General features: G+C 38.7%; 4 protein-coding genes across 6 annotated transcripts in view; 1 reads left to right on the top strand and 3 right to left on the bottom strand.

The window, feature by feature from the left end:
• Positions 1 to 1,193, bottom strand: part of usp8 (ubiquitin specific peptidase 8) — a 16,616-nt gene extending 15,423 nt beyond the window's left edge. For 2 of the 3 annotated variants that reach the window (XM_008404555.1, XM_008404551.1), the window contains exon 1: positions 1,102 to 1,193. The gene's annotated coding sequence lies outside the window, so the exon portion shown is untranslated. Of the gene's footprint in view, positions 1 to 1,085 lie in introns of all 3 variants that reach the window. The other variant, XM_008404552.1, reaches the window with a different exon arrangement.
• A 3,067-nt stretch (positions 1,194 to 4,260) lies between these two features.
• Positions 4,261 to 9,040, top strand: hdc (histidine decarboxylase). The gene is made up of 12 exons (XM_008404550.2): positions 4,261 to 4,339; positions 4,484 to 4,656; positions 4,762 to 4,875; positions 4,968 to 5,090; positions 5,185 to 5,322; positions 5,410 to 5,553; positions 6,208 to 6,274; positions 6,388 to 6,550; positions 6,670 to 6,760; positions 6,846 to 6,944; positions 7,071 to 7,172; positions 7,415 to 9,040. Exons 1-12 carry the CDS (start codon positions 4,312 to 4,314, stop codon positions 8,183 to 8,185), a joined length of 2,013 nt encoding a protein of 670 aa, XP_008402772.1. The 5' UTR covers positions 4,261 to 4,311; the 3' UTR covers positions 8,186 to 9,040.
• A 188-nt stretch (positions 9,041 to 9,228) lies between these two features.
• Positions 9,229 to 20,863, bottom strand: LOC103462053 (very long-chain acyl-CoA synthetase-like). Its single transcript, XM_008404547.2, has 10 exons — positions 20,304 to 20,863; positions 18,770 to 18,979; positions 18,501 to 18,659; positions 17,987 to 18,111; positions 11,416 to 11,610; positions 11,195 to 11,285; positions 10,913 to 11,111; positions 10,083 to 10,180; positions 9,708 to 9,838; positions 9,229 to 9,620 (listed from the first exon to the last, which is right to left on the bottom strand). Exons 1-10 carry the CDS (start codon positions 20,767 to 20,769, stop codon positions 9,447 to 9,449), a joined length of 1,848 nt encoding a protein of 615 aa, XP_008402769.1. The 5' UTR covers positions 20,770 to 20,863; the 3' UTR covers positions 9,229 to 9,446.
• Positions 20,864 to 23,013: 2,150 nt separating this feature from the next.
• LOC103462052 (very long-chain acyl-CoA synthetase) overlaps positions 23,014 to 26,313 on the bottom strand; it is a 10,360-nt gene continuing 7,060 nt past the window's right edge. The window contains exons 5-10 of the mRNA XM_008404546.2: positions 25,249 to 25,443; positions 24,955 to 25,045; positions 24,674 to 24,872; positions 24,357 to 24,454; positions 24,137 to 24,267; positions 23,014 to 24,029 (exon numbers count right to left, since the gene is read on the bottom strand). Of these exons, the coding sequence (XP_008402768.1) occupies positions 23,853 to 24,029; positions 24,137 to 24,267; positions 24,357 to 24,454; positions 24,674 to 24,872; positions 24,955 to 25,045; positions 25,249 to 25,443 (891 nt within the window). The 3' untranslated portion in view covers positions 23,014 to 23,852. The remainder of the gene's footprint in view (positions 24,030 to 24,136; positions 24,268 to 24,356; positions 24,455 to 24,673; positions 24,873 to 24,954; positions 25,046 to 25,248; positions 25,444 to 26,313) is intronic.

Consider the following 26,313-nt stretch of genomic DNA (forward strand, 5'->3'; position numbering starts at 1 on the left):
AATCTATCGCAGACCGGTTCTGGCCGCTCTTGGCTTGATCAGCCGGTTTCTTGGTTCTGTCAAACTGAACCGTGGAGAAGAAAACATCTGATGAGGAACAGTTGAACCAATACTTAGTGAAATGTAAGTTTCCAGGATGGATGAATTACCTGGGGGAAAACTCCACTTGAAGTGTCTAGGAGTTGTAGTTTTTTAATTAGAGCACATCTATGGTGATCCAGATGCCAAAAAATGGTGAAAATTGAACTTCATTGAGTTTTCACAAATCAGATACAAGTTTCACAAATCCCAAACATGGTTCTAAATATTATTTTCTTAGTTGAGAATAATCCAGTCGAGGTTTTTAGAGTCTAGGGGTCGTAGTTTTCGAAATAGAGCAGTTCTTGTGTGACCAAGATATAAAAGAAAAGTGGTGAAATCGCCCTTTTTTTGAAGTTTCACACATCAGAAGAAAGTTTCACAAATACCAAACATGGTTTTAAATATCCATCTTGAAGAGAATAATCCAGTCCAAGTTTCAAGTGTCTAGGAGTTGTATTTTTTTTTATTAGAGCAGTTCTAGTATGAAAAAGATGCCAAAAAATGGTGAAAATCGAAATTTATTGAGTTTTCATAAATCAGAAAAATGTTTCACAAATCACAAACAAGGTTTTAAATATCCATCTTGAAGAGGAGAATAATCTAATCCAGGTTTGAAGTGTCTAGGAGTTGTAGTTTTTTAATTAGAGCAGATCTAAGGTGATCCAGTTGACAAAAAAAACTTTTGAAAATCAACTTTTATTGAAGTTTCACAAATCAGAAAAAGGTTTCACAATCACAATCATGGCTGTAAATATTCTGCTGTTAGAACAGAATAATCCTGTCCAGGTTTGAAGTGTCTAGGTAGGTGTGGTAGTTTTTAAACTAAAGTCGATTAAAGATTGGGAAGGTAGTGAAAAATTGCCATTTAGCTATTGGAAGCTAGAAATGGAAACCAACTTCAGCTTCATCATTCACAGCTACAACTGAATTCAACGCGACGCCTACAGGTTTTTCCGTTTGTTTTACAATAAAATACGTAGCAAGAGCTGTTTACTAAAATATACCTCAACGCAACATTACCTTTTCTCCAAACTGCTGGTTACATTTAAGCTACTTTTTTGACAGCTGATTTCTGATTTCTTGTTCCGCTTCCTCCTCCTCCTCTTTCTTCTTCTTCTTATTATTAGTCTGTTATTGTTTAGAATYAGCTCGGCAGCTCAATATCGCCACCAACTGGCTCCAGTCTTTTTACACTGACTGGAGCGTAAAGAGAAAGGAAAAAAAAAATACGCCCACTTTTCTGAACCATCACATTATAAAAATAATAATAAAAAACTTGCATCTTTGATCGAAACAAAAATGGATATCAACTATGGTACTGTGTGGTAGAAAAGGCTCACCCCGCAGAACAGACAAGTCTCACAGACACTTGCACTTTGTCCTTTGCAACCTACAATTTAAACTCAATACGGGCTGCACAGTGGCGCAATTGTGCAGACCTTCTTGCAGCAAGAAGGTCCGGCCCCGGCATGGAGTTTGCATGTTCTCACTGTGCATCCGTGGGTTTTCTCCCGGTTTCCTGCACAGTCCAAAAACATGACTGTCAGGTTAATTGGCCTCTCCAAATTACCCCTAGGTGTGAGTGTGTGTGTGTGTGTGTGTGCATGGTTGTTTGTCCTGTGTGTCTCTGTGTTGCCCTGTGACAGACTGGCGACCTGTCCAGGGTGAACCCCGCCTCTCACCCGGAACGTCAGCTGGAGATTGGCACCAGCAACCCCCCCGACCCCACTAAGGGACAAGGGTGTAAAGAAAATGGATGAATGGATTTTTCTTGAAGTACATTATTTGTAGGATAATTTGGCTTACAATGTGACTTAAGCACCTGCAGTGTTGTGTAAATGTATTTTGTTTAAATTTAAATATTACATTGTATTCACATAATGAACAATTCCTGTTTCCTTTTATATTATGTCTTAATTACCATTAAAGTTGACTCAAAAATGAAAATAATTATATTTCATGTCTTCTGAATCATGGACATTTTCTATGTAATAAAGGCAGACGTCAATCAGGTTTTATCAGCTTATTTGAATAAAACAACCAAAGTAGGACCGAACGTAAAGCACTTTGTCTTTGATGTCACCAAGCAACAGTCCGTCCTCGGTTGCGCAATTATAATTCAGCCTGCTTTCATCAGGCTCTCAGACGTGAAGCAACAAAAGGGTAAAGGCACAATAGTCGCACTGTTTTCGATTTCACGTAACGGTTGTTTGAATATTTATGAGCAAGCAGCGACTAGGCAATGCAATAAAAAAAAACATTTATGTTACAGAGACGTTCTTTTTTTTATTATTTCTGTAATGAAGTTTGAGACAAACTCAAATTTCATCCATGTTCATGTGTGTTAAATTGACAATTAATTTACAGACCCAAAAAAGCTATGAGAAATTTAAATATAGGGCAAATGAAAAATAAAAATACAGTACATGGTCATTTCAATGAGATAAGCAAAAGAAAAAATATAGCATTATTATAATATGTAAAAAAAAAAAATCCCATTGCTTCCAGATGACAGAGAGAAAAAGCTTCTGTATAAAAAAGGTTCCTGATAACATTGTGTGTTTATCAGAGCAGCAGTTTCTGTCCTGATGAATGAAAATTTAATGCCTCAAATATTTTCCTGAGTGTTTTTTTTTCCAAAGTACTGTTTGCTTGAAACTGAATGAGCTCCCTGATTAAACACTAGTGAGATCATGTAAGTGGTATCACATGTCGAGCACAAAGCCCTGGAAACGGACCGGTGTGTGAACAGTCCAGGTGATGCTGCAGCTTTTGTCATGCCGTTTAAAAGCCAGCGATAAGTTGCGACATGTGATGGTTTTGGCCTCATGTCATCTTTGTACTGTTTGCTCTTTGTTCATTTATTTTGCATAATGTCACCTGCATCTCACTTTTGTCTGGTTTGTACATTCACCGGTCCTTATAGATGCTCAAACAATGTTTTGGAACTGCGTTCAGGCAATGATGTGAAAACGTGGGTACTACTGTACCGTAGCCATTTTATTTTCTTCTGTTTTGGTGTAAAATTCACCCCAGGTCCTGAAGCACCAGAGCACGCCCAGACCGTCGCACCTTCACAGCTGTCGGAATCGCATTTTCTAAAATGCTTTGTCAGTTTTGTGTCAGACAAATTTACAGAGAATATTTTTGTAAAAGTTTTGGGAATCATCAAAATGTTTTAGAGGAGTGCGTTTATGGGCTTTATGGTTTAAACCTTGGAAGCCTAACACACCCATACTCCTGTTGTGTTATGAACTCCGACCTAACTGGGGCAAGGGAGGCCTCAAATGAGCTCCAGATCTTGTTTGGGATCCTTTGTGATTTTCTGGATGAGTTGTTGATGGTCCTGGAATGTCTGCTCTTCTCTCCGTTTATGAATAACGCTTCTCACTGGGATTCAGTGGAGTCTCAGCATTATCTGGGTACGGGGACGTAACAATGAATGACCAGGGAATGAAGAGACAAAAACCAGGCGGGTACGGTAAAAAGGTTTGAGGAAAAAAAAAGGTAACCTGGGAGTTGGAGGAAGAACCTAATAGGGAAGCAGGGGAGGACGAAACACTGTGAATTAAGCAACTTTAAACTTGTGTTTTTTTTTTCAATAAAGATGAACCACTGCTGCAGTAGTAATATCTGGAGATCAAGTGATGTTTTTTGAGATCTCGTTGCCTACTTTTCTACTGAATTAAAATTAGCCTAATTTTTCAAAACATGTACTCAACAATAGTTAATATAAGTTAACAACAGGTTAAATCTCCACACAGGGCCGGGTTAATTTGGATAGTTTTCTTTCCCTTTTTTTTTAAAGGATTTTTTTTTCTTTATAAGATAATGATCTTTGGGGGTAAATCTTGTTTGGTGGGGGAAAAAAATAAAAGAAAATGGAGACAATTTTTATGAGGACAAATGCTTTCCACGTAAAAAAAAAAAGTATAATTAATTGCAGAGATACTGTAATTGTAATGCACCAAATATTTTGTCTGAGTTTACATTTTCAAACTAGCACACATGAATGCTTCAACGCTCACAGAGCAAAGGCACAAGTAAAGGTAGATGACTAGACTAACACATGAAAAGCATCTGCTTGATGGTTCAGTCGCGTCACTTACTCAGGGCGTGTTCCTCACAACGACGTCTATATAGTCCTGTGATCCCTGATGCCGAGTGCACATCACATCTCTGCAGCCAGTTGCAGCTCTGCTCAGTTAAAGACAGGACTCTTCTCCAAAAATGCAGGTTGAGGAATACAATCGCAGAGGTAAGTAACTACAGGCTCTCTTTTACTGCTTTTACTCCATTTCATGACAGATAAACATGCAAAGTCAGCTGGAAATTTGTAAAAAAATAAAATTAAACAACCACTGGTGACATCAGTGTGATTTCAGTGTATGTTACTGTGCAGGTAAGGAGCTGGTGGACTACATCACAAAGTACCTGAGCTCGATCAAGGAGAGGAGAGTCATCCCAGACGTGAAGCCCGGCTACATGCGGGAGCTGCTTCCCGAAGCCGCGCCGACCGAACCGGAGGACTGGGAGGACATCTTCAACGACGTTGAGAAAGTCATCATGCCCGGGGTGAAATTTCTGTCAACGCCCGTCATGTCAACAAATGTTAAAAAAAAAAAAACTGATTCTACACTTAATGCAGCAGCTTGAGTGTTTTCTTCTGTTTTTGTCCAGATGGTTCACTGGCAGAGCCCTCACATGCACGCCTACTACCCCAGTCTGACCTCGTGGCCCTCCATGTTGGGGGACATGTTGGCCGACGCCATCAATTGTGTGGGCTTCAGTTGGGTAAGAGCGCAGCACAGCACACAACCCCTCAAAAAGTGGAGGCTGTGTTTTATTACTTATGTAATTCTGATTCTGACTTTCTGTTAACACAGGCCTCCAGCCCAGCCTGCACAGAGCTGGAAATTAATGTGATGGACTGGTTGTGCAAAGCGCTGGGGCTTCCCTTTTTCTTCCTGCATCATCATCCTGACAGCATGGGTGGCGGTCTGCTGCAGGTTTGCAAACTGCATTTTTCATTTTGAATCCTCTGCTTTTGCCTGGACCTCACAATTTCTCCCCTACCTCCCCCTTTGATCTAACAACTCTTAGAGCACCGTCAGTGAGGGGACACTAGTTGCTCTTCTGGCGGCCAGGAAGGACAAAATTCTGCAGCTAAAGGCCGGGCTGGACCAGGAAGTGGACGACTCAGTTCTCAACTCAACGCTGGTGGCCTACGCTTCAGACCAGGTCCACGTTGCCTCTTTTCTGTCAGCGACTGCGCCATCATCGATCCGTTGAGACAAACCAGGACTTGTTTTGTGGCTGCTCTTGCAGGCCCATTCGTCGGTCGAGAAGGCAGGTCTGATCGCTCTGGTGAAGATCAGGTTTCTTCCCGCGGACGAGAAGCTGTCACTGAGAGGAGAAACTCTGAAGCAAGCTGTTCAGGAGGACAGGAGGAGGGGCCTCGTTCCCTTCATGGTATACGTAGTTTAAAAGTTTTGCTGATGTTTTGATGAGGAAAAGTCACTGGTGTTTTATGTTTTTGACATATTTAGAGCGTTTTGAGCTCTTTATGTAGTAAGTCACAGTGTACACTTTGTAGTAATTTAAAACAATTTAAAGTCTGTTAATTATTCTTAATTGAGCACAATCACGTGGAATAAAGAAAAGTCAGAAAATGTTAATTTTGGCTGAGTTTTAAGCAAGGAATTCATTGTTTGTATTAATAAGTTTCTCATATCTCTTTTTGAATATCTATGGTTTCTTTAAAGTGTGAAACCACGACCCAGTAAATAAATAACACGATTTATTTAGCAACTATGAATTGTACTGGAGTGCTGTATTAATAACTTCAAGTGTGTTTGACTAGATATACCAAAAGCCAGATCTGCTTTGGATCGTTTGCCCAAAACACTAAGAAAAAAAAAAAGAGGATAGAACATTTCACCTCTTAGAATATAAAAAATCAAAACCTAGAGAGGCATTGGAAGCATCCCTCACTAAGAAAAGCAAATTAATAAAAAAATAGAAGAGACACAAATAGATTGGGATCTAGTGTTAATAATTATTTAAATTATTCGCAGTAGCATTTCCTGAAACATCTCTCTGTGATCTGGTTTCCCTCCTGTTCAGCTGTGTTCAACTCTAGGAACGACAGGAGTGTGTGCATTTGACAAGCTCTCCGAACTGGGACCAATCTGTGAGTCTCCAAGCTTCACTTCAAAATATATCATCGATGAGACAAAATCTGTGCTTTTTGCATCATCCACAGTGATGGAAATAATATCTTTTTTTTTCTTTTTTTTAACACAGGTGAAGAAGAGGGACTGTGGCTTCATGTTGACGCTGCCTATGCCGGCTCAGCCTACTTCTGTCCAGAGCTACGCTGGTCCCTGGAGGGCATCGACTTCGCACAGTCTTTTGTTTTCAACCCTTCGAAGTGGATGATGGTTCACTTTGACTGCACAGCTTTCTGGTGAGTCAGAACATTGTCTCACCCTCTGAATCAAATTAACATTTTACATTTCAAAGGGGGGGGAATCAATCAGATGTTTTGAGCGAAGATGATGGACTCAAACTGCTTTTTTTTTTTAGGGTAAAGGACAAACATAAACTCCAGCAGACCTTCAGTGTGGATCCCGTCTACCTCAGACATGAAAATTCACGGGCAGCCACAGACTTTATGGTACCAGAATCATCGCGTTTTTCACAAAGTCAAACCTTCAGTAGCTTCTTCGCCCAGTAACACTTCTTTTCCTCCTGACGTCCAGCACTGGCAAATTCCCCTCAGTCGGCGTTTCCGATCTCTGAAGCTCTGGTTCGTCATGCGCTCCTTTGGGCTGAAAAACCTCCAGGCTCATGTCAGACATGCAAGTGACTTTACGCTCTTCAATTGTGAACAATTATAGAACAAATATCATATATTGAACAAAATAAATGTGAAACTATCCACTTAGTGGAGGTTCAGGAACATATTATAATTTTTTCTGTTTTAGGGGATTGAGATGGCGAAACTCTTGGAGTCTCACATAAGGAGTGACCCAAATTTTGAGGTTCCCGCTGAGAGACATCTCGGCTTGGTGGTTTTCTGTCTGAAAGTACGCAAACATGACACTAAACAATAAAGATGTGCTAAGAAAAGCTTTATCTTTTGTATGAGGCAACATGCCCTTTGGTCAATTACTGACAAATTGCATGAATGTCCTAATCACGCCTTGGTCAAAGGGTCAAGCAATGCTGCTTAACAAGATAGGTGTGAAACAGATTTAGCTCTTCAACTATTTTCATGCATGCTGGTATTTTATATTTATTTTTTTATATTTTTATTTTTTTCTTCCAGGAAGGAAATGCTTTGACCCAGGAGCTGCTGAGGAGACTGACCCGTTCTGGCACCATGTACCTCATCCCAGCAGAAATCCACACGAAACGCATCATTCGGTTCACGGTGACGTCACAGTTCACCACGGTGGAAGACATCCTCAAGGACTGGGCCTTTATTTCTAAAACTGCTGATACTCTGCTCGCTGAGAAGCTCAGCTTCAACAAAGCTGACCAGCTGAGATCCGGCGAGCAAAAGGCGGCGGGGAAAGAAGAGAATCCAGATCTCCACCTGGACGCCATGGCTGACGAAAAGGAAGACGTGGTCACCCAGCTAGAGAAGGCTCAGATAGATCTGTGGATCGACAAAGCTTGGAATCGACCCAGGAGGCCGATGCGCTCCCTCAGCTGCAGCAGCGAGCCCCTGCCCTACTGGGCGCTGTTTAGCTTCGACTGTGAAACGACACCTGGTCTGCAGGACGGAGCGCCCGGCCTCCCCGTGCCGTCAGCCACAGAATCCGGCCCTATGTCGACGATCGCCGAGATGCCTTCGAGTCTTCCGGGGAAACAGGTCCTTAAAAAGCTGATAAAGTTCTACAGTGTTCCCAGTTTCTGCAACCAGTGGGCCCAGTGCAGCAGACACCCGCTAAACTGCCCTCTGAAGGTGGCGCACGCCGGTCAGAAAGCCCTCTCCTCCAGCTGCAGGAGGGTGAACCTCATGCTCTCTTCTCCTGCTGCAAACTCGCCTTCTACCTCTCCACTGGAAAGTGCCAATGGTGCCGAACCTCAGTAACTCTCAAATCAACGAACGGCAATTCAGTCAGCTCGCAACCTTCAACAATGTCAACAAAAATACATTTTTTGTACACTTCGTGTCTTCTTTGTTTTTATTTCCAATAAAAGTACACCCCGCTCACCGTTTCTGTGTTTCGCTCTGGTTTCCTTCCTCACCGAGTCGTAGATGGAGCTATCAGTAGCATTAGCTGCAAGCATACATGTTCTTTTGTTTCTCAGTTATTATAGAGAGTACTCTGTTTATTTCTTTATACAATAGAAAGTACTTCAGACTTAGTTTATCTGAGTTTAGCCAGCTATTATTTTGTTTGGTTGTTTGATTTGTCTGAATTGAGCCACAGCTCAAACTTCTAATGTCATTAACTATATACCATAACTCCTTGTGTTTCATTATTATAGGAAGGACTCCTGGATCAATGCCACTGGTATCAACCTTTTATTTATTTTAACTGAGCCAGAAAGCTGACATGTACCTTCTATACTTATACTTTTTCTGCATCATAGAAAGTATTTCTAGCTCAGTTTTTTGTGTCTAGTCTGTTTATTACTGAACTGTGCCGTTGATAAAGCTATTGCTACCAACAACTAAATATACATACTCTCATTTTTATTACTGTAGAAGGTAACCCTGGTTTTGCAGTTCTGCTTAGTTGTGTGGAAATTTATTTATCTTTTTATTTTTTTGACTAAGCTGTTGATGGACAATTGCTGCTATAAACTGAATGTATCTTTTACTTTTTTCTTTAACACAAAAAGTTCTCCTGGCTCGGTGATTTTGTGTCCAGCCTTTCCTAAACAGAACCATTTGGGGAGGAACTACTATGTGTTTTTGTTTTTCTTGCTTCATTTTCCCATATATAAATAAACTCCAGGCTCAGGGCTTCGGTGTTTCCCTCCTGTCATCTCAACACTCAGTTGCTGAAAACGGATGCTCACACTTAGCCTGGTTCTGCTGGACGTTTGTTTGAATCCCTTGTTTTGCAAATTGCCTCCAGATATCCATTGTAAATTGGTGAAATAAATAATACAAAATTATAAATGAAATAGGAACCGGATTTATTTAAAAATTGTTTTATTTACATTTGAATTATATAAATGTAAACAAAAACAACTATAATCAATTAAATATTCCTGTAGGACATATTTTCCCTCTCACCCTTTGAAAACATGCTGAATGTACAGTATGTTGGTCATTTTGCATTCCTCTGCAGCCTGTCATTGCCTAAAACGTTTAAAATCAGACGCATCACTCGACTCATTCAGAGCTTGAGCGATCCCTCGCGGATGGCGGCGAGAATCTCCTGAGTCATGGGTACGTAGCCTTTACCGTCCTCCAGGAAAAACAAAGAGTCTTGGATGACGGCGGGGTCGAAACCCTCCTCAGCCAGTTTCGCCTTCAGCTGCTTGAACGTCCCGGTCACCGCTACAGCATCCTGTCCCAGGAACAATTTCTTGTCACTATGAGAATTTTTATGGTGATTTTACAAACATTTTGCGTCTTTCTCTCTACATTGAGTCACCTGGATCCGTAAGAAACGTGGCCTGGCGTAGCTGGGCAGGACGTTTTTGACGTGCTCATACACGGCTGCTCCATCAAAGTCCGTGTTTTCTTTCAGCTTCAGCGCCGCCATTCCAATCCTTCCTTCGTGCCCTAATCAGTCCCAGTCAATGTTAAAAGACAACTTTATTAGATCACAAGTCTTTAACTTGAGAATAACTTTTCCAACAATGGTAGAAAAGGTTCTCCTCAGAAGTCATATTCAATTTTTTTCATTACTTTCTACTTGATGTGCTACAATGATAAAGAAAAAAATATATTCTTGCCCAGTTAAAAGTAGAAATTTATATTTCTATTTACAAAGTTGTGAAACGGATAGTAATGACATAAAAGTTACCTGGCACCTTCACACCGTAAACATTAGCCTCCTCAATAAAATCCACGGTCAGCAAATGATCAGCCACCTCAGTGGTCGCCACGTTTTCTCCTTTCCACCTGCACAAGACGACAACACAGCCAGAGCACATGGAGAAGTTAGCGGCAGGTTGGTAGGATAATAACAAAAAAATATATATATCTAATATTGTGAAAACTATTATACCTGGAGAGAAATCCCCCCAATAAAGCAAAAAGTCAAATATTTAAGTTTCTCAACAGTTAATGTCTCACATAGAGTGGTTAGATTACTGAAAAAACTTACAGTTCCAACATTGATATATTCTACCTGAGACAACTCAGACCTCAGAAAATTGTTGTATTTTAAGTGAAATCTAGCTTGCAAACATTTATACCAGCTGATACCACTTTTACATTTGACCTTTTTGTGACTTAATCATCTCCAGATCTGGAAAAATAATGACGAATGATGATCTTATGTGTCCATTATGGCATTTCAGCCTGTCTACTATAAGTATAATCAATAGGCCAACCTAGGATGCAGATTATCTCTGTATTAAGATCATTAGAATTATACATTTATATGTTCTGACTGAAATTATGATACAGTCAGTGTTACAAGAGCTTTAAAAATTATTTAACCAAAAAGGGCAACTACTTATTGGTGGTAATTATGATACAGTCAGTGTTACAAGAGCTTTAAAAATTATTTAACCAAAAAGGGCAACTACTTATTGGTGGTAAACCAACTTTCCTTGTGTCTTCATAGGCTCATTGTCTTTTCCAAGTGTCCATCTGTATAGATTTTTCCATTTTGTCCCAGCCACTGACCTGAAAGTGTCTCCAATGCGGTCCTGAAAGTAGACAAATCCCTCCTCGTCTATCCTTAACAGGTCGCCGCTGTTAAAGTAGAGGTCTCCCTGCACAAAGACGTCTCGCAGCTTCTTCTTCTCCGTCTGCTGTTTGTTCTTGGCGTAGCCATAGAAAGGGGTTTTCTGTCCTATCTTCCCCACCAGCAGACCGGCTTCGCCTTTACGTTAGAGAAACAAAAACCACGGTAAGTTATGAAAAAAGTCAAGGAAGGATGTTAGATTTGAATCTGAACGAACTCACCTTTAGGGACTTCAATGCAAAATCCTCTGGAGTTTCTGACTGGCTCCTCTTTTTCTGTGTCATACCTTATGAGGGCGTATGGAGATGACATCTGGGAGATTACGATAAACGAAAAATAAGAAATCATTGGAATGTATATGATAATGTATCCTGTACAGATAAATATTTGACAAGCACAAACAATATACACGTACACATATTATGCTAATTACGATTCTCACCTTGCAGAGTAAATGCTCTCTGCCGATGGCTCCAACTTTTCCCACGTTGTTGACAAATCCAATATTGGATTCTGTCGCTCCATAGCATTCGCAGATGCGAACGTTCCCAAACCGCTGCAGGAAGTCAACCCAGGTGTCCGGCCTTATCCCGTTCCCCAGAGCCAGTCTCACTTTATGATCCTTCTCATAGTCTTTCTGAGATAGAGTGAGAGGAGAGGTCAGACATTAACAATGCATCTTTATGAGCAATGTTGCACAATGATGCAAGAGCAGAGTTAGGCAACGTCATTTTAGTGGCTTTTAAAATGTATCGCCATGTAGCTGGATAAATGAAAATGAGAAATCGGACAGCATGTGAACAAGCATGCAGCATTGTAAAGACAGCATCTGGAATTTTAAGAGCTTTTTTAAAAGTGATTAAAGTAATTCAATTCAGGTAATTTAGATAAACTGGGCTGAATAGAAATCGAATACATTTTTGAACAAAGAAAAAATGGGGATTTTATTTTGTCCTTTCACTTCTGGCACACACGATTTGGTTCGAAAGTCACTAATGCGTATTTGCTACTTAGCTATTTAGTGCTGATCAGTCTAAATAGCTTATTTGTGCTTTTTTTCCTGGAATTTTAAAAAGACGTTTGTGTTTCTCCAATCTGGTTCTTCAATCTTTATGCATAAAGAAAAAGCAGTATGCATAAATTTCAGGTTCTTACGGTGACGCCCCGAGGATGCTACTCGGGGTGCCAGTCAGATGTTTGTAAATGTCAATGCAGTACCAACTTGTGCTGCAGTGCTTCGAAACATTATGTGCAGATGTATGTGTAGGTTAACAGACTCTGTGACGAACAGCATCATTCACACTTTGTCCAATCCTGTTCAAAACTCAGGAATTACTGAGTTTATATGGCAGTGGATGATCATTTTATTTTTGTTGTTCTTGTTGTCGTTCTGTCTGTTTCTTGTTTTTTTATGGACCAAAATTGTGTCTGAATAAATAGGATTGATTGATTGATTGATTGATTGATTGATTGATTGATTGATTGATTGATTGATTGATTGATTGATTGATTGATTGATTGATTGATTGATTGATTGGCTGTAACATATATGAAATAAAATGAAAGCAAATCTTTATTTCAAACGTGTAAAATGGCCGGGAAAAACATTAAGAAAAAGAAACATAATAAATAAAAAACAAAACTTTCACATAGCAACAACTAATGGCTCAAAGGCTCAGAAATTATCAGCAAGGATTCGACGTCCCTATTGAATCCTGGTTAGTTGCACTGCTACACTGGAAGGAAAAGAAAGACCCTGTGTTGTACAGAGAATACAGAAAGTGAAATCAACAGGAAAGCAGACAACCTCATAAACAACACAACCTGCCCCTGTCTGGCCTCCTGGTCTCAGTCACAATGTACCCACAGACTGGCTCCACCAGACTGAGGACAAGCTTCTCACACCAGGCTGCTACAGTCATAAACTCTCCCTGCTTTTCACATCCCTCCCAATATATCAGTGTAAACAAGCCTCTTCCACTGGGACCTCAACCACACGGCACTCTTAACACAGAGCTCCTGTATGTGTAGGCCAGCTCCTCTTATATTTCTACAGGTTTTTAAATGTAATTTAAATGTTTTCAGGTTATCAAACAAATCTTAATTTCACACAAACATGAGTAAATAGAGAGCTAGCTAACTTGCTAGAGAGCTATCTAGAAAGCTAGAAAGCTAGAGAGCTAGCTAGGGAGCTATATCTGACTAGATAGATAGAGGTTTTGAAGTTATGATCTCATTTAGTAAGGAAAAAAGAAACGTCCAAACCATCCAGTGAAAAAGTAACTAATAAATCTAATACTAAAGTATCAAACCTAACAGCTGCTTGTGACTCAGCTTTGTTTCTCATCTGTATTGCCTTCCAAACTGTGTTGCTTTTTGAATGTTTTTAGCCTCTTTCATGTCAGACAGGTTCGGTGTTTTTTATGTTTTTTATTTTATTTAATGAGTCTTGCAATGATCAGACCTGTGTTTGGAGAAAAGAAGAGAAATCAGCTTCCTAAAAAGGGGGTTAATCATAAAGCCATTATATTTTAAGAGAAATAACCTTTTCTTTATCTTTCTAATTTATCTAGCATTCAAATTCACATGATTGACTGAAGCATTTAAATTTAACAAAAAGCCAATTTTTTGCCATTTCTCAGGTAGAAGAAATCTGAGAAATGACAAATATATTTAATGTTATTCTGAGCATAACAGCCGTGATCTTTGTCTGGTTATGCTGGAGGTTTCTTCCTGTTAAAAGAGAGTCATTCAATGGTGTGAACCACGTTATCAAGAGGAAAAAAATTCTATCACAATTGAAACGATTGGACTGCACAATCGGGCTCTTGCAAGAAACTCATTTAAATGAAGYAGAACATGCTAAATTAAAAAGAGAATGGGTAGGACAGATATTCAGCGCATCCTRTGATAACTATAAAAAAAGGGGAGTAGCAATATTATATCATAAATCTTTAAACTTTGTAGCAAAGAACGTACTCAAAGATAAAGGAGGTCGTTGGATAATGGTCGTTGGCTCGATTGGAGGAACCACCCTAACAATTATGAATGTTTACGCCCCAAATGAGGAYAATCCAGGTTTTTTTAAAGAGTTAGCCCAAACTTTAGCGGGACATGCAAAAGGAATAATCGTATTGGGTGGAGACTTTAACTGTGTCTTAAATCTTTACATGGACAAATTCCCAACGGAACAAAAATATCAATTATTAAAAACGAAAGTGCTTAAGAACTTAATAGAGGAACTAGGGCTTGTTGATATTTGGCGCGCAAAACATCCAAAGACCAGAGATTATACCCATTTCTCCAAGGTACACAAGAGTCACTCTAGAATTGACTTTTTTTGTGTCACTAAACAAGAGGCCCATAGAGTGGTGAATTGTCATATTGAACCTCAAACTATTTCGGATCATGGACCTGTGATAATGTCCATGAAAGTGGACCTAGAAAAACCCTTAAGACTATGGAGATTGAATGTATCACTTTTAAATAATCCAGAGACAATTCAATATATAAAAGACGAACTTAATTTCTTTTTGGACACTAATGATAGGGAGGGGATTTCCCCCTCTATACTTTGGGACACAGCCAAAGCCTACTTAAGGGGCAGAATCATTTCATTTTCCTCAAAAATAAAAAAAGAACGCGAGAAAAAGCAAGAACAGGTGCAAGAGCAAATTAGGAAACTTGAAGCTGAACATAAAAAAACAAACAAGGACGATATTTTACAGGACCTGGAAAAATGTAGGCAAGAGTTGAATGATTTATTAACTTACAAGGCAGAGGGAGCACTACGTTTTGCCAACCAAAAATATTATGAACAGGGAAACAAAGCAAGTAGACTTTTAGCATTTCAGCTAAGGAAAGCACAAGCAAGTCGAACTGTTCAAAAGATTACATGTCCACTATCCAAAAAGTTGATATCACAGCCCAAAGAAATAGCAAATGCATTTTCAGAATATTATAAACAATTATACGATTTTGTGACCACTCCCGATAAAGCAGATAAAATTAAGCAATTTTTACAACAAATTAATCTTAACAAAATTGACGAACGGGAGGCTAAAGCATTGGTAGGGACAATCACTGAGGAAGAAATTAAATCTGTTATTGGAAACCTTAAAAATAATAAATCACCTGGAGCAGATGGGTTCCCAGGTGAATTTTATAAAAACTTTCAGGCTGAGATTACACCACTCTTATGCAGAGTGTTCAACTATGCTTTAAAATCGAAAGATCCTCCTAAAACGTGGGCGGAAGCAATCATATCGGTCATACACAAAGAAGCTAAAGACCCCACAAAATGCGCGTCTTACAGGCCTATTAGTTTACTGTGCAATGATGTAAAGATTTTAAGTGCCATCCTAGCTAAAAGAATACAAAAGATTATTAACAAACTTATTAACCCCGATCAAACGGGCTTCATACCAAACAGACTTGGAATAAACAATATTAGACGTACTTTAAATATAATCTCAGCTGGCCAACAACACCCATATCAGTCAATGCTTCTCGGTCTGGATGCCGAGAAGGCATTTGACCGGGTGGATTGGATGTTCCTAAAGCAGGTCTTATTGAAAATGGGTTTTGATGGAAACTTTATTAATTGGTTTGAAGTACTATATTCCAACCCAACCTCTAGAGTGCGCGTGAATGGTTATATGTCAGGAAGCTTCCCCTTGAAAAGGGGAACGCGTCAGGGATGCTGTCTTTCACCGATTTTGTTCGCTATTAGTATAGAACCTCTAGCAGAGTTAATTAGGACGGACCCATCAATTCTAGGTATATCAGATGATACTAGAACTCACAAATTGTCACTGTACGCAGATGATGTCATACTCTACATTAGAGATCCGATAAACTCTATACCAAATATTTTAAAATGTCTGAAAGACTTTGGTGCAGTTTCAGGGTACAAAGTAAATGAATCAAAATCAGAGGCCATGATGATAAGAGGGACCTGGCCCTCAGAACTATCAAAATTAGTGAATTTTAATTGGTCACCTAGTGGATTTCGATATTTAGGAATTAATATTGCCACGGACGTTTCCAGACTATACAAAACAAATTATGGGAAATTATTGGATCAAATCCAAAAAGATTTGGAAAGATGGGAAATTTTGCCGCTTTCCTTTTTTGGAAGGATTGAAACGGTTAAAATGAACATTCTCCCCAGATTGCTATATTTGTTCATGTCCCTTCCTATTTGGATTCCGTCAAAAACATTTAAAAAGTTGCAAAAAATGATTTCTACCTTTATCTGGCAGAAGAGAAAAGCCAGAATGAAATTCGCACAGCTGACTAACGATAAATCTAGTGGAGGTCTTAACTTACCAAATTTAAAATTATATTACTGGGCAGCACAATTGCATGCAACTGCAGAGTGGCTAATACAAAATAAAGAAACAACCTGGCTGTCATTAGAACAAAGTGTTTGCCCCAAATTAACATTACAGGCACTTGCATTTTGCTCGATTGAAACTTGGAATAAGCACGAAATTACAAATACATGGATGAAAAGCACACAAAAGACTTCGAGCATGGTTAGAAAAAGGATGAAAGCTCCACAATCCATATCGAGGGCCTTAAAAATCTCAGATATAATAAACTTTATACCAGGGCAACTTGATTCAGAGTTCCGGAATTGGCAGACCAAAAATCTAACTTTTATTGAAGACCTGTTTGAAGGAGAGATTTTGAAATCGTTTAGTCAGCTTAAGGAGGAATATGAGTTGACTACAAAAGATTTTTACAGATATCTACAACTGAGAAGTTACCTGATGTCCCATACTGAATGGTCTCTTCTTAAATCACGACCCACTGATTTAGAAAGGTTCTACATAAAGATTTCCAAGGAAAAAAAATCTGGCAAAACTGTGTCAAACTTATACAAATGCTTAAAGACATCTATGTCGGAGGGATCCCCTGGGATAAAGGAAAAGTGGGAGCTGGAAATGAATGTGGTGATTGAAGATCAGGAATGGGAACAAATATGTGAAACTGGACATAAACTGACCAATAGCCCAACATGGAAAGAATTTTACTGGAAAATAAACGTTAGATACTTCAAAACACCAAGTGTTACTTCAAAATATAATCAATCTAAATCAAATTTATGTTGGAGACAATGTGGACTAATTGGGGACCATACTCACATTTTTTGGGATTGTCCAAAKATTAAAAGGTTTTGGGAGGGAATTAGAAGGGAGATCTCTAATATCTTACATGTTTACATTGAATGGAACCCTCTTGTCTTGGTCCTGGGATTACTCCCAAGTGATCTCTTAAGCAAAGAAAAAAGATATCTATTTGGAATTATGGTACTGGTAGCTAAAAAAATGATAACAATACATTGGTATAARCCTTTATCCCCTACTATAAATCAATGGAAAGAGAGGCTAGTGAGCGTTTATACAATGGAGAAGATAACAGCAAAATTATTGATGACAACCGATTTATTTAAGAAGAGGTGGAATCCTCTGGTGACACATTTACATTTGACATTGTAGTAAGTAAATATAGATGCAAACACATTGGGGCACTCTGGGTACACCAATGTACTATGTACGTCTTTTTCAAAATGTAAGTAAAAATTACTGAAAAAGAATTTCCCTGTATTAAATATCTTATATCTTATACTGGTAATACATATGTAACTTGATGTAAATCATATGGAACAAGGAAGGGAGTACTCCCTGAAACTACAGCTCGTCGAACTGTTCAGATGTTGTTCATGTTATTTGTTTTGTAGTACCAGAATGGATGTAAGTGATTTGAGATGTCAGTTGTTGAGTATGTCTGCAAAACTAATAAAAGTTTTTTGTTCAAAAAAAAAAAAGAGAGTCATTCTTCTCCACTGTTGAGGAGGTTATTAAATTATCCAAGTTCTTGGATATTTAAGAAATGACTAAACTTTTTAAAGAAGGCTGAGTCTGCTGCTTGATCAAAGTGTGCTCTAAATTCAGCAGGGTTAATGAAGGTCTTTTGGGATCATGTGATATCAAACTAATGTTCACCTTTGGTGTGTTGCACAGGTAACGCATGATCTCTCCAATGTACTGAATGACGGTCACATTGTGCTTTCTGCAGTCGTTCCAGAAGTTGGAAGCTGAGAATTTCCGTCTCAAAACCACAGTGATGCCTGAAAAAGGAAGACGCATAGATATCAGCAGAAAACGAAATACGGGGCTAGCTAAGGGATCAATAGTGTTTACAGGTTTGTAAACTGAGCTTTGAGTCTTTCAAACACAAACATTGGAAACCAGAACCAGATTGCCTATTACTTGAGGTTATATTGGTTTAACCTTACGTAAACTTGACATCACCGTTGACATAAAGCAGCAGACAGACATTGACTAAATAGCTACTGGACATCGTCACATTTTTAAGATATTGATTTAATTCACTTTCTTTTAGGTTCTTTTCCACATTTCTTCTAACACTCACCATCGCTCTAGCTACTCATGGTTCACTCATCGACTCTTTCATAGTCGTAGGCGACATGTCTGATTGAAGTCTCACATGGATTACCTCGCTCTATAGCTCCGCAGAGTCCCATCAGAAATCCAGAGGTGTGATAGAGAGGCAGGTACAAATAGAGAACATCGCTGGAGTGCACACCAATTATAGCCTGGAGAAAAGCTGACATCCATACCCTCTCGTGGTTAACTACAGCTGCCTTCGGAAGTCCTAAAAGATAATATTGCTATTAAAAGCCTTTTGTGTGCAGTTCAAGGCCACAGCTACCAAGAAACGCTACGGAAGGAACAGGTCAAGGTCAGACCAGGACGGCTGATTACCCGTGGTCCCTGATGTGTAGATGTAGACCGCAGGAGTTTTGAGGCTGACATTTGCTCTCAGCTGCGGCGACAGAGGCTCGTCACAGGTCCACTCAATCTTATCGGAGAGGCTTTCGATGCCTTCGACGTCACTGTGGTCGCTGAGGATAAACACACGTATGCCCTGCTCTCTCAGAGCTGGCAAAACTTCTTCTACGGCTCCGCGCAAGTCTGAGAGAAAGAGAGAAGAAAAGTGGCATTAGAGGTCTGTGCAAATATGAACGATAGTTCTCAAGAAAGTTACAAATATTGCACGTGTAGTTTAATCTACAGCTGTTTGATTTATTGGAAATTGCACAACAGTATAAACTATTTTATAGCACTTTTCACACATGGTGCTGTAAAATGTTTATTTTTATCTGCTTGCATTGCTAGCAGTTCACCGCTAAGCTGCTTTTCAAACAGAATGTAGAACGTGGTCAGTTTGGATGTGATGGGTTCATTTTTCTATTTCTGAAAAAACAAAAAGGGGGGAAATTAACTTTAATTCCCTTTTCTGCAGCCCGTGTATCTGATATAGCAACAGAAATATAAAAATAATTAAACTCTGTTGTAGCTTTTGGTTTCTGTGTTGAAAGTCACACCTTTTGTAAACAAACTTTTTGTTGCAAGAACCACTAAAAATAAATAAAATGCATATTTTAAAAGTCCGACTGGACTGTTTTGCTTTGTTGTTACAAAAAAAAAATCATGTTTGCTGCCATTGCATATTGGGTTATACAATGCAGTCAAACTATGAACTCCATTATTTTTCCTGACAATTTAAATGTACAGGTTTGTATAACAAGTCAGAAGTCAAAATTTCAAGTGAACACTTGAAAAATCCAACATGGCCACCTTGAATATAATTTGATGCCCAAATAAAAAAAAAAAAAAATTGGTTTATCTTGTTTTCTAATTATTCATATCTCAAATCACACATATTCATCGCTGAATATGTGTGATTCTTGGATTCGAGATCCTTTAGTGAACATTACGTTAGTGATTGAAAGGTCAACATTTAGAGAAATACACTGTTGTAAGCTTGTGTCACTAACAGTGGTCAGGCTGGTTTATAAACATTGATTGTCAAAGCCTACCGTTTTTCCAGCAGCAAACTGAAACAAGATTAGGTTGGGCTTAATATTATTCCCAGACCCAAGAACCCAAGATCCAGCTTAACAGGAACACAACACTAGAAGAAGCACGTACCACAAGAAGAACTCGAACCACAGTTTGAGAACCATAGTCTAACTAATTTCATCTACCCAATAGTTTGTGTCGAAATAAACACAAATGCGTTATAACATTAGCACTGGCTTCAATAGACATTCAAAAACAGGAACACACACACAAAAAAAAAAAAAAAAGCTCATTGGACAAAATCATTCATTTCTGAGCAAGTCACGTGACATTAAAAAGGGGTCTCGGAAAAATGGGATATAGAAAAAAATTAATAAAAACCTGAAAAAAATTCTATAAATGGACCCCTCTCTGAAAAGTGACTCCAACTTACCAGCACCGGCGATGAGGACCTTGGCTTCGCAGCAGGAGAAGCAGTGGACCAGAGACTTGGACCTGAGGTTGGAGTTGAGGAGCGACGCCACGCAGCCCAGCTTGGCCAGACCCAGCCAGAGCCACACAAAGTGGGGCTCGTTGCCCAGAAACACAGCGACTGTGTCCCCCTCCTTCAGCTGGGCGTGCATCGACAGAGCTCTGGCTACTTTGTTGCTCTCCCTGTCGGCCTGGCTGTACGTGTAGGAGCTCTCCTCAAAGATCAGAAAAGTCTTTTCGGGATGCTTCTCCACTCTATCCAAGAAGCAGTCCAGCAGGCTGGAGAAGTTCTTCTTGATTTTGCTCATTCGGATGCCGATGCGAATTGCAGTGACCGTGTATCTAAAATCCCCCAGAAAATATGGATTTCGCAAATAGACGAACAGTGGCAAAATTGCCAGAACGGTAAATAGGATGTATGCAATCATTGCGCTCCGGATTGCACTCAGTCCTGAGGGTTAAGAGAGCCTCAACCACTGCGGTGAAAAGTTTTGATTCGCTTACGCCTCCTGAACTTTGCCCAACTTCCCCCTCTTCTGGTTGTAAAAAAAGAAAACAAGGGTCCATATACGTTTTTCATACCACTGCTGAAAGGGTAAATATGTGGTCCCAGGGTCCTATGTTCCAGGGGTCCAGCACAATCATTTGGGCTTAAAGCGTCAGATCGTTATTTAAAACATAGCAATGAGCAAAAGAAGTTTGTTGAAAAAGTACTCAGTGGGATGATGTGCATGTTTCTCATTTACAGTTATCACTGACTGAGATCAATCATCAGAGTTTTATTAAATATTTAACACTGAAATCATCACATAGTAACTAATTCAGTGTGGTTTGAAGCATCAATCTGCACACTGTGTGATAAATCAGACCAATCTTACAGCTGATCCTGTTTTAAATCAGTTATAACTAACGACATAGTTTCTACACTTCAATGCCTGAGTAACAGTGGTTTTGTTGGCATTTTTATTACATATTTTAAACTCAGAAATGTATTCATGCATTTCTGAGTTTAAATTCTCAGCATGACACTAAGCTCAGGGCTCTTGATGGCTACAAAACCAAAACTTAAAGAGTTGCTTTTAAAATGCCAACCTGAGTTGATATTTCAACCCCACATCGATACAGGACTTGTCTTATGTTTTCGTTCTGGATTCGATCCTCGCATTTCGCTCGAAAACATTGGCACAGCTTCTGGAAATTCATTTACAAAATGAACCGGATCTGTTGATGTCCACAATTTGTTTCTGCAATACAGCCACATTTCTTTTAATTTTCCCGACGTTTGATAAAAAGATGTGCTGTCTCAACATACACCCAGAGGTTTATTTTCATTTAACTTTTTCATCTAACAATGTATGCAAACATCTGGTGTAACAGCTAAATTCACAGTGACCTCACATTTCTTGAACACTGTTAGTTGTAGCACTTTTATAGAAAAGAAGATTTAAAAATAACAGCTGAAACATTTTTAATGTATCCGGACATTGCAATAGAGACAATTCATTTCGTATGGTGCAAACACATTGAGACAGTCATATGAAAATGCTCATGTATGCATTGTTATAGCAACCTTTAAAATGCATCAAATGTAAATTTTTTTTTTTTTAAACAGAAAAGTAGCGATAAGCTAATTATTTTGTTCTTGGTTTTGTATGCATACATTTTCTCTTGTCCTATACTGGCTACTTATTTTCTCTCTCTCTCTCTCTCTCTCTTTCTCTCTCTCTCTCTCTCTGTTTCTCTCTCTCTTTCAAACAGTTTGAAATAAATTAATAAGAGAAATAAAACTAGTTGAGATTGGCTATAAGAAAGATTTTTATGAATCTTAATGGTCTGTTGAGTAACCATACATGTGGAAAAAACGGAAATCAAAGATTAACTTTCATTGCTCTATATATTCATTATCTAACTAATCAAACTGTCCATAAAGGAATAACAAATGATACAATACCTAAAAAAAGAACGGAAGAATGACTTGCTTCCATGAAATGAAAGCAAGTCATGGAATGAAATGACGTGAGTCCAACTGCACTCACCTGAGTCCACTCAACTGAACTCAGGTTTAACCTGTTTGTATTGGGCAAGAATTTGTAGATATCTGTTTTTTACAAACCGATATCCTAACTCTCTAAAACCTTTCATGTTTCTGATTATGTCCTTAGACAAGACAGAAGTTCTGATTTTATCTCTGTCTCTTTCCAGGACAAAGTCACAGACTGTCGTTTTCACCCCAAATGTGGAATTGGACTCCACTGTTTTGGGTTTATTTGAGATTTCTGGTAATTATGTAGGCCTGTTTGTCTTTAGAGATACCAAAATCTGACATTTGTGTGAATTGACCGTTTATAAATAAACTGAATAACTTACCGTTCCCTTAGACTGTTTAAAAACATCATCTAGTCACTGCAGAGATACAATCTCTTCCGCTATTTCTTTGAAAAGCCTTTAAATATTTTAACTACATCTTGTCTAAATTTCTCAACCAGAAATGTTTGTACGCATCCCGAAAATACTGTTTTTGCGATGCACATCATATTAATAACGTACATGATATAAAAGTAGGAAGTGATACAAATTTTCTAAGCAAAATAGCTTCATTATCACTGTTTCAATTAAAAGTTCAAGTAAATATATATTTAAAAAACAAACAAACATAACTTGACTTTTTTTTTAAACATATCAAGATATTTTCAGACTCTGGTTGTGATGCAATATTTTTAGAAGTTCAAATCAAATAATAAAGGCTTGATTAGATTTATTTTTTTGTTAGAAGCTGTAACTTTATTGTCAGTCAACTAAACGCTTCTAAAATACTCCTTGGTCTCTTTCACCATAAAAAAAATGCCATCAGTAAGAGAAAAGTCAAAGCGTGAACAGCGGCGTTGGCGCCACCTTGTGTTCTCCTTCTCTTTTAACTCGTAACATCGGGTTCCTGATGGGCAAAAATACTGAAAACCTTCACAATTTACTGTAACAGTAACTTTAAGTTTTGGCAGTTTGGCTTATTTTCACAGACACTGGTTGATAACATCAACTTCAAATACGGATGTTATCCATATGTTTTTATAGCTTACAGATTATTACTTCAACTGAGCCCTTAAAGGCATATATAAAAGCAATGCTTATGGAAAAAAGGTCAAATTTTTAAAGAAATTATGAAACATTATCCATGCCATGTTTTAGCTGTAACAAGATTTACCACATTCCATCTCTGAAAAGATAAATCTAAACACAAATATGACACTGAGCAAAAAAAAAAAAAAAAAAGTCTAAGCAGTTAATGCAGCATGGTAAGCAGTTATTATGCTATTTACAACAACGTAGTTTTACGATTACCTTGTGAATGTGCTTGTCGTAATACAACACTGATTACTGTGTATGTTTAAAAAAAAAACATGAGGACATTTAAACTGACATTTGTCTCCCTGAGCTGGAAATCATTCGTGGAAAAAAAAAAACAAAAGAAAAAAACCCAAATGATTTTCGTCTCTGGCGCGGCCAGTGGAGCTCGTTACAGCTTGACGCTTCCTGACAGGATGGAGCGGTAGACCTCAGCCGTCAGCGGTACGTAGCTCTTCGCTCTGTCGTCGAGGACGTAAAGAGGCTCCTGGGTGTTTTCCGGATCAAACCCCTGATTCACTAGCTTCACTTTCATCTGCTTAAAAGTAGCTGTGACTTCCACTGCACTCTGAAACGAGAGGAAAGAACACGCACGCGTCACTGGGACTGATCACAGCCGCGCGTTCACAGCAGAACAAAGCCCGTCTGTTTGCGCTCGTTTCCACTGAATTTTACCTGCAGCCTTATGAAGCGAGGTCGTGCGTATGATGGCAGGTAGCTAACAACGTGGTCATAAAGTTTACTTCCGTCAAACCGTGCGTCGTTCTTCAGAGTGGCAGCTGCCATGCCCGCGCGCCCCTCGTGCCCTGAATGAAAATAAAATAACATAAATTCAAACGAAATTCAGCTGTAATAAGTAAATTATGCTAAACGATATTTGCTAAGCGAGTATCACCTGGCACTTGGACTCCGTAAACATTGGCCTCTTGCAGACAGTCACTCATCGAAAGGATGTCAGAGACCTCAGTTGTCGCAACGTTCTCACCTTTCCACCTATGTCCTCAAAATAACTTACAATCAGTTGAAGTCTTTATTTATTTTATTTGATTTTTTCTGGTTTAGACATCTAGTAAAACATCAAATAAAAGCTAATTAAGGATTTGGTTAAAAAAAAAGAAATTCTGGTTCATTCTAGGCAGAATTAAAAGAAAAGTGTGTCCTCTCTGCTGTTTTATCCAATCAACAAATCCACTGTGAGGAGAAGGGCAGTACCTGAAGGTGTCCCCGACACGATCCTGGAAGTAAACGAAATTGTCTTTATCGATCCTCATTAGGTCACCGGTGTTGAAGTAAAGGTCTCCTTTTTTCAGGACATTGCGTAGCTTTTTCCTCTCCGTCTGCTCTTCGTTTTGAGCGTATCCGACAAAAGGTGTGATGTCTGTAATCTTCGACACCAGCAGTCCCGTCTTACCTGGGACAAAAATACCAAGTTCAGAATAAAAAGACCAAAAAAAAAAAAAAAAAGATCTGTCACGGCTGTAATTACTCTTCACCTTTCGAGGTCTCAATGCAGAGACCGTTGGCATCTCGCACCGGTTCGTCGCGCTCTGTGTCGTACTTCACAAGTGTGTAGGGAAACAATCTCTGCAGAGAGTATTGAAATTAGAGTCCAGTTAGAAAAATTGCTTTAATGCGCTGTCTTTGTAAACATTGTTTTTGCCTTTGTAAACTGTGTTTGATGGATCTATCACTTCAAACGTGAATGACTGTATGCGTTAAAAACTCGTTTGAGCACATAAAGCTGTGTGTGCACAGTTCAGATATGCGCTGCATATTCTCACCCTTACCTTGTGCAAAAAGTGAACTCGTCCAACTGCTCCTATTTTCCCTGTGTAGTTCAGGAATCCTATGTTTCCCTCTGTGGAGGCATAAAACTCGAAAACGTGGATGCTTCCAAAGCGACTCAGGAACTCTTTCCAGACTTCTGCTCGGACTCCATTGCCAATGGCCAGTCTGACTTTATGGTCTTTGTCATTGTCCCTCTACACGGATTCATGCAAAATAAAAAAAGGAAACATTGAGCAGTTTGTAAAATGTAAACGCAATACTAGTTTACAGGCTCCAAGTGTTTGTTGTCTATTGACATTTTTATGAAATAGTAGTTTTATCTGCAGGTTTGACAAACACAAAACAGCAGGATGTTGAAACAGGCTTTTGATTTCTAAACTATTTTACAGCTTTTTTTAGCATCTGGACTGACAGACCAACTCTAATACAAAATCTATTATTTTTCTCCTTTGCCTGACAAGGAATCGTTTGTAAAATGTGCGATGTACAGTAACACTGGTGAATGCTACGACTTCAAATGAATAATAAATCGCTCAAATGTCTGTCTGGTTTGAGTCATAGCAAACAGAGTCCAGAAAATGAGTAGTGTACACAACTAAAGAAAGAAGGGAAACATATTATTTCCATCTCAACAAGACTTTATTGAAATATTTGTTTCAGGCCAACATCTGATTTGTTGCTTATCAGACAATTTAGTTGCAGTTTCCCGAATGAATTGACCATCTGATGCTGGATTTAATACGTTTCACCAACATGGGCAACCTTCTCTTGTGTTTCAAATATATTACAAGCTTAGCACTGTCTAAATGCTGTGCTTATGGTTAAAATAGTTAACTAATATTTATTGCAGTCACTTTCATTTAAAAAAAATAAAAAATAGTAAATTTTAGTGTGGCTTAGTATTTTAATATGTCCTACTTCATATGCAGTTAAACCACAACTTGAAGTTGAGAAAAATCCAAAAAGTTGTAAACTAGAACGTTTTTCCATCATATGTTCATTTAGTGAGTAAAGCAGCAGCATAAAGAATGTTTTATGAATAAAAATTAAAGAAAAAAAACATA

The sequence above is a fragment of the Poecilia reticulata genome, linkage group LG3 (assembly GCF_000633615.1).
Source record: "Poecilia reticulata strain Guanapo linkage group LG3, Guppy_female_1.0+MT, whole genome shotgun sequence".
Lineage (NCBI taxonomy): Eukaryota > Metazoa > Chordata > Actinopteri > Cyprinodontiformes > Poeciliidae > Poecilia > Poecilia reticulata.

What these genes read in the sequence shown, in the direction of transcription:
- hdc (XM_008404550.2), top strand. Translation starts at nt 4,312, where the DNA reads ATGCAGGTTGAGGAATACAATCGCAGAG. An exon ending in CTCCGAACTGGGACCAATCT is followed by an intron (nt 6,275 to 6,387) that starts GTGAGTCTCCAA and finishes TTTTTAACACAG; the next exon opens with GTGAAGAAGAGGGACTGTGG. An exon ending in TTTGACTGCACAGCTTTCTG is followed by an intron (nt 6,551 to 6,669) that starts GTGAGTCAGAAC and finishes TTTTTTTTTTAG; the next exon opens with GGTAAAGGACAAACATAAAC.
- LOC103462053 (XM_008404547.2), bottom strand. Translation starts at nt 20,769, where the DNA reads ATGATTGCATACATCCTATTTACCGTTCTGGCAATTTTGCCACTGTTC. An exon ending in CTACACATCAGGGACCACGG is followed by an intron (nt 18,660 to 18,769) that starts GTAATCAGCCGT and finishes ATTATCTTTTAG; the next exon opens with GACTTCCGAAGGCAGCTGTA. An exon ending in CGCATTGGAGACACTTTCAG is followed by an intron (nt 10,181 to 10,912) that starts GTCAGTGGCTGG and finishes CGTCTTGTGCAG; the next exon opens with GTGGAAAGGAGAAAACGTGG.